At 40.7% G+C, this 14,819-nt stretch overlaps 1 protein-coding gene across 2 annotated transcripts in view; it reads right to left on the bottom strand.

The window, feature by feature from the left end:
• Window positions 1-172: 172 nt before the first annotated feature.
• LOC130199736 (microphthalmia-associated transcription factor-like) overlaps window positions 173-14,819 on the bottom strand; it is a 34,825-nt gene continuing 20,178 nt past the window's right edge. For both annotated transcript variants that reach the window (XM_056423464.1, XM_056423466.1), the window contains exons 3-10: window positions 9,723-9,923; window positions 9,515-9,610; window positions 8,458-8,569; window positions 8,108-8,200; window positions 7,960-8,010; window positions 7,661-7,736; window positions 6,188-6,335; window positions 173-3,881 (exon numbers count right to left, since the gene is read on the bottom strand). In XM_056423464.1, coding sequence (XP_056279439.1) covers window positions 3,495-3,881; window positions 6,188-6,335; window positions 7,661-7,736; window positions 7,960-8,010; window positions 8,108-8,200; window positions 8,458-8,569; window positions 9,515-9,610; window positions 9,723-9,923 — 1,164 coding nt within the window. In that variant the 3' untranslated portion in view covers window positions 173-3,494. The remainder of the gene's footprint in view (window positions 3,882-6,187; window positions 6,336-7,660; window positions 7,737-7,959; window positions 8,011-8,107; window positions 8,201-8,457; window positions 8,570-9,514; window positions 9,611-9,722; window positions 9,924-14,819) is intronic.

The following is a 14,819-nucleotide window of genomic DNA, read 5'->3' as shown; positions in this document are numbered from 1 at the left end:
TAATGAATGAGAGTTGTAACAATATAAATATGTCTTCATACACATCTCCATAGAACTATTTTATAGCGTCTTATGAACATTTATTAAATGTTTTGATACATATTAAATAGTGAGGTATAAAGGGAAACAATATATGAAGATTTAGTTTTGCAAGAAAAACACAAGCTCCACAAACCTTCAAATAAAACTTTTAATATTTCTCACAGATAGTTTCAACATTGACTACCAATGGGGTTTGAGTTCTCTAATCTGAAACTATTGCTACACGCATCTCACATATTCTGTAACGATGAGAACAGGAGCAACGTTGTCCGAATGAGTGAGCAGAAGGGATCGAGACCGAGGCTGACAAGGTTTACCCATAATGTGCCATCATAATTAATAGCTGGAAGATCCATGAATAGGAATCGGTCATAACGATGGCTTTCCATAATGTCACATTTCAGGGTTTTTCGATGATTCGTGTTCCATTAAAAAATAAAGCTTATTTGGGTTCAGTCAAAGGGCAATGGCACACGTGTCTATTGCACTAATAAGGCTCAGTAGCTGGCATCGGTGTAACCATGGCGACCGCTCCGGCACGTGACGACAGCTAAGCGACCTCCATCTGCCGATGAAGACCGTGAGATGCGGAAAAAGCTCCAGAAAAAGAAATGATTAAATAGATTTCTTTTTTCCCCTCCCCAAAAACGACCGTTTCCAAAGATGGGTATCACTTCCACAAAGGCCGGATTGAATGAGTATTTAGGCATCGCTGTCATCATGCATCAGCTGAGCTGTTAAAAAAACAGAACAAGTAGAGCACATATCATTTTGGCACGTTGAACTGCGTTCACACTCGTCCCGAAAGGACGTCGAATATTCAGCACGACTTTGGAAACGCTGCCTTCGGTGTCCAGTTTGACCGCAATGAACAAACAACAACACGGACAACCACGCCCACCTGTTCGATAGGAAATACACAAAGACGTTGTGAATGAAATAATCATATGCAACTCAACTCACGATGAAATGTTGTTTCTTCGTTCTTATTTTCAAAGCATTGCACTTTCCCCAATCACACTTGAATTATTTTCTTTTCTTATGACCGTAGTTTCGGCCAATCGCGTGACCCTCTCAGCAGGAGCAACAACGGCCTGCTGGCTGGGCCGCTCCCGTCGCCTCTGACCTCTCACCTCTTCCCGATTATGTTTCTTTCTCTTTAATAACTTTAAAAGGCACACTATTGCCGCAGCGGTAAGGTGCTAATAACACTGGCTGGGTCACTTTTGTAGCCACGTTGTGCTCGAGTGAAGTTTGTTTCTTCGTGCCGTCGCTTCAACATCGAGGACCCAGTGACGGCCTGAGGGGGCGAAGGGAGGAGGAGGAGGAGGAGGAGGGGGGGGGGCACTTCTAAAGATAGAGCGGCTGGTGACCGTTACGAAAACAAAAGTGTCGTTGGGGAAAATGACAATATCGAGTAAAAACAGACTTTATGAAAAAAAGGGCACTGAAAAAAACAAAAACAAATGCTGTACAGATGTAGTAACAAAATAAACAAAATAAATAAAACACTTTGTGTGAAAACAACAGTAACGACATCACATTTATTCACGATAATGTTTTTTTGAAGGTTAAATTAAATGATTTCAGAATCCAGTGGTTGACTACTTTATGAATTTGACTCTATTTCCTCTCCTGATGATTTATCTCATAATGCCTTATTTATTCATTCAGGAATGAACACGTTGGGGTTCCATCATAACCGGAATCGTGTTCTCTTGTACCGACCGACGACTAATACACGAAGCACCAAACGCCAGAATAAACACCAACAACATGTTGCATCACTCCACCAACATCACCAGGGCAACGGAAAGGACCGTAAGGCACTTCAAATCAATAAAAAAAAGAAAAAGAGAGAATTACTTCCGGCTACTTCATCTCGATCACATTGTCGAGACACAACGTCGACCGTTGCATAGTTTGACAAACATGGAGGTTGTGCTGTAGCAGGGCTCTCGACATATGGCAGGTCGTTCAAAACAAAAGGAATACTGATGCTACAACTGTTGAAAACAAACCGCAGAAATATACAGCAACCATACGCCATAAAGAATCTACAATCTCATACAATATATTCTGTTGTAAAAGGCAAACACAATAGTTTATGCTTAGATAATAATAATAATAGTAATGGAAAAAAAAGGGTGAACAAAACCACATTTCAAATTACAGAGGTCATTCCAGTGTTTTTGACAATGTCACGCGAGGTCATACAAAATCCCGAAGCAGTCTCCTTTTACTCCTTGGCAATATAAACGTTCACATAATGGAGGGAAAAAAAGATCTAAAAACATCCAGAGTGGTGTTAAAAGAATAATGTTTAAAAGAATAATTTAGGAAATGGACAATTATATAAAAACTCACTTGTCTGAGTGTGTCGAAATAGTTGATCACTACAGACAGAAATACAATAAAAATACAACGATTCATCTTGACAGCCGTTTTTTAAAGATTTGAACAACAATTCTGCTATTTTTGAGACGGCATATTAAAAAAAAAGCAGCTATTTTTATGGTTTTGGCAGTGAAGAATGATTATTGATCAAATATCTGGCACACACTACTGACATATTACAATGAGCCATTATCAAGGCTGATTTTGTTCATTTGAATCATCTTAAAGGAGACATATTAGCATCCTATTTTAATGTGCTTTCATTTATTATCTGTTGTTAAAAAAAAAAAAAGGCTCTTTTAAATGCCTTGTTATAAATACATTTTAGGGGAATGTGTACATAACATGGATATATAAATAAGATCAAATCTACAAATGATTCATATTCAGCGAGGAAGAAATTTCCACTGGAAGACTGACAAAGACTAACAGGCAAAAAAACATCTTAATAAGGCATCGGCACATTCAAGTTCAATCTAAGACACAAGGAGTGTAAAGCACTATAGTAATAAATAGATTTTCTTTCTTCTATTATTGCTAGTGATTTAAAAAGCTGTGTTCATCTAAACACCAAAAAATATCTACATCTCTGACTGTGATTTAGAACTTCCCTAGATTCTTTGGAATCAATAGAAATAAACATAATCTACTCAAAGTCAAACGCATGTTTTCTTTTAAATATATTTTAAAAAAACGTCTATTCTCATAACTCATTGTCAACAAAGTATTGATTAAAGCAAACGCACGCTATATAATCGGTCCTTGAAATCAAGGTTTGAGGGACAAATATATCACCAAAAAAAAAAAATTATATATATATATATGAATGGAAAAGATTCAATACATGTAAACATGGGTGGTGGGGGAGAAGAACAAAAATAAAATAAAAAAACACGACAAAAACAAATGACACAAACGGGAGAAAAAGCCTCGGCTGCAGCGGCTGGAAGTGTGTGAGCTGCTGACTGGAGGGGGGGGGGGGGGGGGGGGGGCACACTTTGCAGCCGGGTGGAGGCGGGTGGAGATGCAGGCGAGGTGTCTTCCAGCAGGGGCCGCTAACAGCACTGCTCATTCTCATCCATGCTCACGCTGCTCTTGCGACTGCTGTCCTTTGAGGTGTCCGGGGAGAGGGACGAGAGCAAAGGGTCTCCACCTGAGAGGGTGTCGTCCATGAGGATGTCGTCGAGTTTGGAGCCCGGCTTGCGGCGGACGGCGTAGTGACCCTCCGGGTAGTTGGAGCGGCCCTCGTTGAGCTCCAGGGCGCCGGGCGGCTCCGGGGTGCGGGCCGAGTGGTGTTGGTGATGGGGGTGGAGGGTGTACAGGTCCTGGCGACAGTCCTCCAGAGCCGTCTCCTGCTTTATGGAGAGGCTGGCGTGCTCCGCGGAGCACAGGGCCGAAGACGTGATGACGAGGCCGTGAGCCCGAGCCTGCGTCTCCAACTCCTGCGGGAACACACAGGGACGGACGGACGCACTCGGGTTAGTGAGGAAGTTATATATATATATATATATGTATATATATATATATATATACATATATATATATTAGGGCTGTGAAACGATTACAATTTTTAATCGGGTTAATCACAGGTTTTTGTGGATTAATCATGATTAATCACATATTACCGATATTCTCGGTATATTTTGTGAGAACATATAGAGATTTATGACAAAAGACGGATATATACATTTATACATTCTTCGATACAATGGTGCTGCAACTCAGCAGTTATTTAGCAGTTTTCTTCCATATGGAACATTAATACATCTTCATCCTAAACAGAATGTTTAACCCTCCTGTTACCTTTCGGGTCAATTTGACCCCATTCAATGTTTAATGCCGGTGTTCTTTGGGGTCAATTTGACCACTGTGTCAAACATATAAGAAATATCAACTTTTTTATTTATTTAAAGGGCTATTTAGGTAGTCAACAAACAAACATAAAGTACCTCACACTTAAACTTGGGAAGCAATATTAATTCTAATAATTTTCTGGAGGTTTTAATTGCTGGGGTCAAATTGACACCGAGGGTAAAATATGTTAGTAAATGTAAAGGTAACAGGAGGGTTAAACAGAAAATTTGTCTCTTGTTTGTCAACCATTAACTCCACCATGATACAATCTAAAGGCCTCTAGTCTTCCTCTAGCAGCTGCTGAGGCAAACTGACTGTGTGGGTTTTCTTCATGAACTGGGCCGTGATGAAAGGAAAGCTCAAACCTCACCGCCCGGACACGGACAGGTGGACAGATTGACAAGTGACTTTTTTTTTCTCTCGATCGATGCGCGCCAGGGAGCTCTGCGGCGCAGCCGGAGGTCGATAAGTGTTAACGCAGCGGCGTAGAGACAGAGATGACATGCTGCTGTGGAGATCGATCAACAACAGGCGTTTAGTTTAATAAAGAACAAAGGCGTGCTATAGAGAACATGTCAGGGGCGGGCCAATCTCTTTAATGTCATGCGATCTACCAACACTACGCCGATCGGCTGGCAGGTCGCGATCGACGTGTTGAGACCCTGATCTACAGGAAGTAAAAGTCGTAACAAGGTTTCCGGAGGTGAACCTGTGGAAGGATCATTACCGATGAACAGCACCGACCGTCTGCATGAGAGCGGACAGAGTTCAGATTGAAGTGGTGGATTGGAAGCTCATTTTGCAAGTGACTTTTTTTTCGTCCCGACCAACAACAGACGGATTGGAAGCTCATGCTGCGCATGCGTTAAATGCGTTAAAAAAACAAAACTAGTTAAACCTGTAATTGAATTAACTGAGTTAACGCATTATTTTTCACAGCACTAATATATATATACATATATATCTGCCCCAGCCTCCTGCTCTTGTGTCAGGATGACCGCGCTGGTTCACTTAAAAAAAAGAGACAATATCATCTGAACTGGTGATTTATTTCTAAAGTATTAACTCTTCACCTGGCAGTGGCTGACTGAGCCGCGTTGCCTTCGCTTTCCACTCGCTTGAAAAAAAACTCCTTGTGTCCCCTGAGGGCACTTCTCTAGATAATCGCCGCGACACAAACGCACAATGTGATCATCTAATCAATCAATCAATCAATCAATCAATCATCGTCCGCTGAGCTGAATTACCTGCACAGATCCTGACGCCTCTGGTCTTGTGACTAATTAGTTGGAAGATGGTGGAACTAAACTGCCGCCTCCCTACTCAGTATGTGGCCTTTGCTGGGGGAACTAGCGTCTCTGAAGCTTCAATTATTTTAGTAGTGGTATTACCTTCGCATTGAAAATGCGGAAGGTTATGTTTTGATTGCCGTGTATTTATTTATTTATTTGTACCGTGTTGCATAACAAAAAGTTTTAAACCGAATCGCATGAAATTTGGTGGGATGATTGGTTATTATCCGGGGACCATTTGATTAGATTTTGGGATCGATCGGGTCAAAGGTCAAGGTCATGAAAAGGTCAAAATCTTCTTTTTACCATAGCACGGTCAATTTATATCCAATTGGCATGCAACTAATGCCAAAATGTTCATAATTCAATGCCCAATCTTGTGATATGCGAAGGTATTCGCTCTACCGAGAGCCCTTTCTAGTTTATATAAGTGTTTTAATTTGTTCCCGCGGTGGCGGAGGCACTCGTCAACACAGACAGCTAACATTTGTACACGTGAAACATCCAGTTTTCTTTGGATTTAATGATCAGATGTCAGATAAACTATGAAGACAGGATTGATTTACGATGTCATTAAACAAACTCCGGAGCAGCCGCTCTACCTGTATCCTCAGCATCAGGTGTCGGTTGGCGTGCTCCAGCTTCTTCTGACGATTGTCCAGCTCCTTGGCCCTCTGCTGCTCCCGCTGTAGTCTCTTGATGTAGTCCACCGATGCCTTCAGGATGGTGCCTTTGTTCCAGCGCATGTCCCTGGAAGTCACAGAGGGGCCACTATTTGTACATCCGACATGTGATGTCACAAAAAAACAAACCTACGCTATTTTTTTTGGTGGTATCAGAATCTAACGGGCCGCCGGCTTTGTTCGCTCCGGTTGTAAAAACAAGAGAAACGGCCGAGGATAATGAGGGGAAGATGCTGCGGAGGTCACAGAGGTGACCGGCGGTTAAAGGAAGTGAATGCTCCATCGTTAATGTAAAAATCCATCATCGCTAAACACGAAAACTCTGCATTGGAGACCCAACGCGTCTGCGGAGAGGTGCTTCAGGTTTGAATTGTTCAGAAGCCTTAAAGGCGGACGGAGGATTATTGAAGATTTCTAATGCTGACAAGCACAGGTACTGTAAGTGTTGTTATTCATCAATGTGCCGTCTACATTTAGAACTGAGGGTTAAAAGATGGGTCTGTGTGTATGAGCTAGTGCAGGGGTCAGGAACCTTTTTGACTGGGAGAGCCATAAAAGCCAAATATATTTCATTGAGAGCCATATAGTATTTTTAACGGATAATAAATTCAATATTTCTTGCTTTTAATGCGACTTCTGGTGCTGCATGATGCTACAGGGGGGGGGGGGGGTAGTTGTGGAGACACGATCAATAACAGACGTTTAGTTTAATAAAAGAACAAAGACGTCTTTAAGAAAAGGACCTGATATTACTTCTGCTGTAATCTGGCGCGATAGAGAAAATTACAGGGGGGCAGGCGCAGATTTTTATTTTTTTTCAACTCAAAATTGTCTGCGAGCCATATGCCGTCACCGGAAGAGCCATATATAGCTCGCGAGCCATAGGTTCCCGACCCCTGAGCTAGTGTGTGTGTGTGTGTGTGTGTGCGTGTAGGTTTATGTGTGGGTGGAGCACTCAGCTGGCGTTCAGCACAACAACCATGGGTGGATATAACAAAAGGGTCTGCTGGGATCTTCCCAGAGCCACAGGTGAGGTCATTGATCGAAAAATAGGTTCACTTTAAAAAAAAAAATACACTCCGTCCCTCCGGTTTCCACAAAGTGTCTTTGATTAGCGGTGGGGGATAGCAACAAGAAGAGGGGATTTTGTACTGAAATAAAACAGCAACTTTGGAAGATGCTGTCGCACAAAACAGTATTATATTATTATGATAATATTATAATTACGTTAGGAAGGAATCTCTCGACGCCAACCATTCTCAAACTACTCATCTGTCGTTTTCCTTGTTCGATATAACTTTGAGTCTTGTCACCGAGGAGCGTTACTAATTTAGTCTTGAAAAGGAAATAAAGTTGAACGAAACGAGAGATCGAATAATATAACTAACTTACGGGTCATTCGATTTGGGAATTAGAGTTCCCAATTCCTTGATTCGATCGTTGATGTTGAACCGTCGTCTTCTCTCAACTACGGAAACAAAAAACAGAAAATAATCCACGATTAGCCGACGAAGCCCCGTCTGAAAATGTAACAAATGAATAACAAAGAAGATGACAACATGATGGCAACTTTTACCACGCTGAAGTATTGATAATTATACATTTCCGAAGTATATTTATGCATATGTTTATCTGTATATATATATATATAAATATAAATTAAGAGCAATTCAAATGCAATTAAAACTCACTTAAATTATGGTTATCCTTCTTCTGCCTTTCCTTTGCCATCACTCTTACTTCTGCTTTCGGAAAGGAAACAGATGTTTTGATTGTTGAATATAATCTACAGAGCCAATCTAACAAGTGTGCTCGAAGCTGATGAAACCGTATACGTACCCACGGGGAACCCTTCGGGCCTTTGATAGTTGTCAAATTTGCCGCAGGATCCAGTCTTATCCAGCATATGCATGATGGCCGGGGGTTGTGAAACTGTGAGAAAATAATGTTTTCAATATAAAATTGGGCAGAATGGATACTAATAAAATAGAAACACATACCAGACTATTTATAAAACACCACATTCAGAGCTGCACGAAGGCCTGCAGACTTCATATACGCGTTGTATGTTTGAATGCGTCATATAGAAGCTGAATTGACATCCCGGTTTATTTTCATAGCTTCCAGCTCTGTAAACATTTGATGTATTTTGATGACAGAAGCCAAGCGATGAAGCGTTTGTCGCTTACCGGAGTATTCCCTTTTGATGTTGGGCAGGTTGGCCGGGCACGAGTTGCTGCTGGGCAGATCTTGCTGGGTCAGATTACCGTACATGTCCATGAGGTTGGCATTCACGGGGATCTGAGGGGACACGGCCGAGGCATGAAGCAGAGGTCGTTCCTCCTTCTATCAGGGTTCATACACATGTTGACCAGTGGATTTCCCCCCTGACTTTTTCATGACTTTTCCATGAATTTTCTAGGATTTTTCCATGACTTTTCCAAAAAAAATTAGGATTTTCCCACGACTTTGCCATGAATTTTTTATGACTTTTTCATGACCTTTCCATGAATTTTTTATCAATTTTTCATGAATTTTTTATGACTTTACCATGAATTTTTCACGATTTAAAACTAATTTTCCATGACCAAATGTTTTGTGAAATCTCGGTGCATACATGAAAAAGTGAGAACATGTAGTACAATGATAATTCCAAAGCACACAGTATAACCTTAAATGGCAAATTAATAAGAGATAATAGTTTAATTAAAAGAATAAACATTTACTGTATGTCTTTTTGGTGAAGGTGCGTTCACTTGCAGCACGGAAAATGAGTATGAGAACGTATGCCGCCTTATATTTTGAGCATCATTCTTTTAAAAGCATGTCAATTATTTAAAAGTCGGCGTGAATGCACATATGAATATAACACATTTCCAGGACTTTTCCCCCCAAAAAGTTTGTTCTCAGGACTTTTTCAAGCCTGTAAATAACCATTTACAAATTCCAGGACTTTTCCAGGTTTTCCATGACCGTACGAACCCTGTTCAGCATCACAAGACGAGCATAGATAGATAGGAGGTGTATGTGTGTGTGTGTGTGTGTGACTGTTAATAGTTAAATCCGCGTACTTGATTCCAGGCTAAGAGTAAGATGAGAAGATTGATACCACTTTCTTGTAAGGTTTTGTTTTTCTTCAGTTTAACAGTATCTTTTTGGATGTTTTCCAAACCAAATGAGACGCCCTCATTTGGCGAACTGCACACACACACAAACACACACACACACACACACGCACACGCTTACCGTGTTAGCCATCTGGAGTCCTGGGTCCATCAAGCCCAGGATTTCCTCGTTGTAACTGGACTCCAGACTAATGATGTCATCGATGACATCATCCATCTGAAACGAGACGACGTAGACGAGTTGGTTCAACGAGTGAAAGATCACACGAAGACAAGTTCCGTGCCGCTGTTGCCGTGAGAGAAACGCGACGGGTCACACGAGCGGTCACCTCTTTCTCGCAGTTGGAGTTCAGGGTCAGTAAGGCCATGGGGCTGTTGGGGGCGCTGTTGCCCGGCCCTGGCGGCATGCCCCCGTGGTCAGAGGGCTGGTTGTGGCAGGGCAGGCTCAGCTTTCCCAGGTAGCGCTTCACCTGCTGCTGCTGGGAGCGCTGGATGTGGTACTTGGTCGGGTTCTCCAGGTGAGTCTGGACCTGTTGGCGGGAGGAGAGGAGCGGATAAGAGAAGGAAAAGCAAATAAATGGTATTGGATGTGTTGGATGGTTACAGGCGCAACACGGGAAATACGTCCTAAATGTTCATTTCAAATGATTCTCCTTTAAACTACCACTATATTATTACCGTGGGCTTTTATTAGAATAAAAAGACAAAATATATCTTTCGATGAATATACACATATAAAGCTGAATATACCTCAAAGCCTGTCCTAGTATTGCGCTGAACGGAAACAGACGATGAGTCACGTATTTTGTTCTTTTGAACATTTTGTCTAGTGTTGTTATCTAAAAAGAGTCTCAGTAGAAAAGTTATTTCTACATATTTCCTTTTGCTACAGCCTTCTGCTTTTCTGCGGTTATAATCTTTGCACTCCCCCAGTTATGGATACATTTCATTTAATTAATCATCACGCAGCGTGAATGATTCAGAAAAGCTAGAGCGCGCTCATAAACGGACCTCAGAGACCGTGTTTGCGAGGCTGTGACACGTTGTAAATGGAGCAGTGCTGCTGCATTCCAGCTCACATTTAAAAGTCTATATTTAATCTGTCTGTTGCCTGAATTTATTGACTAATTCTGTAGTTAACGACACAACGACACAACAGACCCATTTAGACACATGACACATGCACTAATTGTGATAGACTGCGGTGACTTCAAGATGAAACAAATACAATTTAGTCATGTTATTTCCCGTCAAATAAAAAAAAAAAAATAGCCCTGAAAAAAAAGACAACTTTCATTTTAAACATACCTCATAAGGTTGGTATCCAAGCAGCTCAAGCATCACTCGCAGTAAACTGAGCCGTTCAATTAAAAAACTAAAGCTACACCTCTGTGTTAAACTTCTGTCTGAACTGAGGAGTGATGTCCCTGCGTCTCTCTTCCTTGCTCTGAAAGACTACGCCTACTGAGGACGGACACATCCAGCTCATCTTTTAAAAGACAAGAAAAGTAATCAGTTATAGACATCAGGGAAGTACATTGAGCTTCTTCCAATTTGTGTTGTTTTATCTAAAATCTGAATTAATCACTTGATGTCAGGATGCGCTGCTAACAGTCGGTGCCTTTGTTTCGCGAGGCCAACTCTTTCACTGAAACCGGCCTCGGGCTGTTGCTTTGCTACATCCACTTTATTTTTTATTTTTAACCCTGTGGATGCCTGTGGTGAATTCCCAGTTTTAAAAAAACGTCTCAAGGAATACCGCCTCTTACATCCCTGTGTGCCCAAAGTTAGCCTCTCAACTCGCCTGTGAATTGTATTTTATACACGCACACTGCGTCTCAAAAAACCAACGAATGAAAAGCCTTCGCACATTCATATTTAATGAAAGTGTGCATCTGTGTTGTATAACATCAGAGGATATATGGCTTCAACGGAGCGGAGGAAGTCACAGGCTGCAGACAGACAAACTTAAAGCTGGTGTTTCCACTGCGTCTGAGTAAACTCCCTGTCGTCTGCACACGACAGCTGAGATGATACGGTTATTAAAAGGGAAAAGATCAACAATGGCCTTGACACATTCTGTCGCATGGACACTCATCATCTGTGGAGACCGACTTCTGCCAATATAACACAGCGCTGATTAAGATAACAGCATCTCGTCTTAGTTACATAACAGGGTCTGCATCCTCGTGGCCTAGTTTATCGCTCGTCGCACCTCTTTACCCGATTCTCCTTTCTATGCCCAGGGACCGTACCATTGTTCTGCATGGGGGTCGGAGAGGGAGGGTTCTCGTGTGAAATGCATCGAAATGTATCATGCCGCTAAGACGTCATTATAAGGTTGTAAAGCGGACATATTAAAGGCACATCAGTTACTCCCCGAGAAGAACAAAGTCGCGCTTTGGGCTAAAGTGTAAAACAATGAGATTCATTAATGCCGGTCGCCACAGTCCTCTAGTGTTTGCTTTGTTCTCTTTGCGGTGTTTAACTCAGCCGAAGTATCGTGACTCGTGATCATTTAGGAGGCGTTAAGGAGCATTTTCATTGTTCAGATCATCAATAGTTCATCAGCAATAAATCAACCCCGATTCCCACTCATCGTTGCGATACTGTCCCAAAATGTATATATACACTACCGTTCAAAAGTTTGGGGTCACCCAGACAATTTCGTGTCTTCCATGAAAACTCACACTTTTATTTATCAAATGAATTGAACATTTAATAGAACATATAGTCAAGACATTGACAAGGTTAGAAATAATGATTAATATTTGAAGTATTAATTTTGTTCTTCAAACTTCAAGCTCAAAGGAAGGCCAGTTGTATAGCTTATATCACCAGCATAACTGTTTTCAGCTGTGCTAACATAATTGCACAAGGGTTTTCTAATCAGATATTAGTCTTCTAAGGCGATTAGCAAACACAATGTACCATTAGAACACTGGAGTGATAGTTGATGGAAATGGGCCTCTATACACCTCTGGAGATATTTCATTAGAAACCAGACGTTTCCACCTAGAATAGTCATTTACCACATTAACAATGAATAGTGTGTATTTTGGATTAATGTTATCTTTATTGAAAAAACAGTGCTTTTCTTTGAAAAATAAAGACATTTCTAAGTGACCCCAAACTTTTGAACGGAAGTGTATACTTTACACATTATGAACCAGAGTGACGTGGATGCTTAAAATAGACTGAACACATGTAATGAGTATTTAGAAACTTAATCCAGATGGATTATACTTGAGTCATACAGGAGCAATAACCAATAAACAACGGCTAAGCAAACCATGACCACTTGTCAACCATTACTATACGATACCATCTGTATCCACTCAACGGTCCCTGACTCCGGGTTGGTTATATATATATATTGGAGAGAAAAATGTCAATTGTAAAGAAAAAGAGTAGTAAGTAGTTGTGCCCTTAAACCATATATATATATATATATATATATATATATATAAAAGTATATATATTAGGGATGCACCGATCTGATCGGCGCCGATCATATCGGCCGATATTCCCATTATCGGTTTTGATCGGCGTTCTCAAAACGGCCGGTCAGATGACGTAACATCGGCGAGAACTATCAGAGACGTTTCAATCGCCGCGCACCGCAACGGACACGATGCGCCCGGCGAGGGCCGCAGAGTGAGAGGTCCACGAGGGGATCCTCACCACCGAGCGGCGTCCCCGTCCCCCGAGTTGAATCTCTGGGTCAACTCAGCCGACTCTCACATGTCTGAGCCCCTAGAGACTGATGCTCACGGTAAACACATTCGATCGGGAGCGCGCGAGGATTTTGATAAAGTTAGCGGAAGGATTTAAGTGACAACTTCCGGTTTTGCAAAGTTAGCGGAAAGAACCACGTGAAACAACATCCGTTTATCAAAATAAGATGTCGACAAATCATACACTAAGATATAAAAGTAAACAATGAACTGATTTTGTATCTTTATAGATCGTTTCTGAGATTTAGCTGAAATTATGCTAACATTAAAACATTTTTACTGTACCAAGGAAGAGTTTATAAAAATAAGTCAATTAGGACATTTTTCAAAGTAAAAGTCCTAAATGTTTAAAGAAATCGGTAATTTCTTTAATGTTTGAGGTGCTTTATATATGTATTTCCTCATAGTCCTAGGCAATAATGCTACACAATAAATTGATGCTTCAATCGACACCGTGATCGGTGATCGGTATTATCATATCGGCAGATACTGATTTCAGTGATCGGTGATCGGTATTATCGGTGATCGGCAGATACTGATTTCAGTGATCGGTGATCGGCACCAAAAACCTGATCGGTGCATCTCTAATATATATTTGTAATTTATTTATATATATATATATATATATATATTTATATATATGTGTTTTAGGTCTGTTGATGCTTTCAAATCTGTCAATAGTTTTTTTCTGATGACCTAATTAAGTGTTTGATCCATAAAATGTCAATAAATAGGAAAGGTTTACATCCAATTTGACAGCATATATATATATATAATACATATATATATATACATATGTATATACATATATATATATACATATGTATATACATATGTATATATATACACACACACACACACACACACACACAATATTGGGAACATTCATATTGCCTCAAAACAGCTCTCAACACGGTGACGGACGGCGGCTCGCAGCTAACGGCGCTCACATTTCTAACGGCGCTCACGGTCCTAACTGCATTCACATTACTAACAGCGCTGACGGTGCTAACTGTGGTCGGCAAAGCTAACGGTATTCACCTGAGGGTCAGCCAGAGGTCAGGACAGCGTTATCAGCCAATAGGGTGCAAAAACATGCACTAAAAAGCATGTTTTTCCAATGTTTTCCAATTTATATTTAAATACTATAGACATTATGTACTGGAATTTTACTTCCTTACACCAAAACAAATCTTTAAAATGAACTCTTTTGATGCTATATAAATGCTCTGAATGGGGAATTTAGCTTCTTTTAAGTTGCTTATGACTTGTCATTTAGCTAAATAACAAGTGAGAGATATAACTGGAAAAACTGTTATTTGGATTTCATAATTTTGAGAATTGATCATTGAATTTAAAATAATTGCTAAAAGCCAATTGAAAGTTCAATCTCAGTAGATTGAATAAGATATTTGAAAGAATTGATATTGAAGTGTGTGATGATGAAACAGAAATCGTTTGAATGTTATGGTATTTATTTAATCAGCCATAACAAACACGCAGCGCTATTTATTTTTCCTTCAGTCCAAGTGGCATCTCTTAATTTTCGGCCAATCAGCTACTTATACTCATACTATTGGAAACTAAAGTTCAGTTTGTGGGGAGAAAATAGTTCATTCCTTCCATCTCATCAGTTGATTCCTGACATCGTTCCAACACTCGAGGCGAGTGTGCCGTCTCTCTCGGTTT

This window comes from Pseudoliparis swirei, chromosome 9 (assembly GCF_029220125.1).
Source record: "Pseudoliparis swirei isolate HS2019 ecotype Mariana Trench chromosome 9, NWPU_hadal_v1, whole genome shotgun sequence".
Classification (NCBI taxonomy): domain Eukaryota; kingdom Metazoa; phylum Chordata; class Actinopteri; order Perciformes; family Liparidae; genus Pseudoliparis; species Pseudoliparis swirei.
The sequence above is the reverse complement of the archived record's forward strand: the minus strand, read 5'-3'. Positions and strand labels throughout refer to the sequence as shown.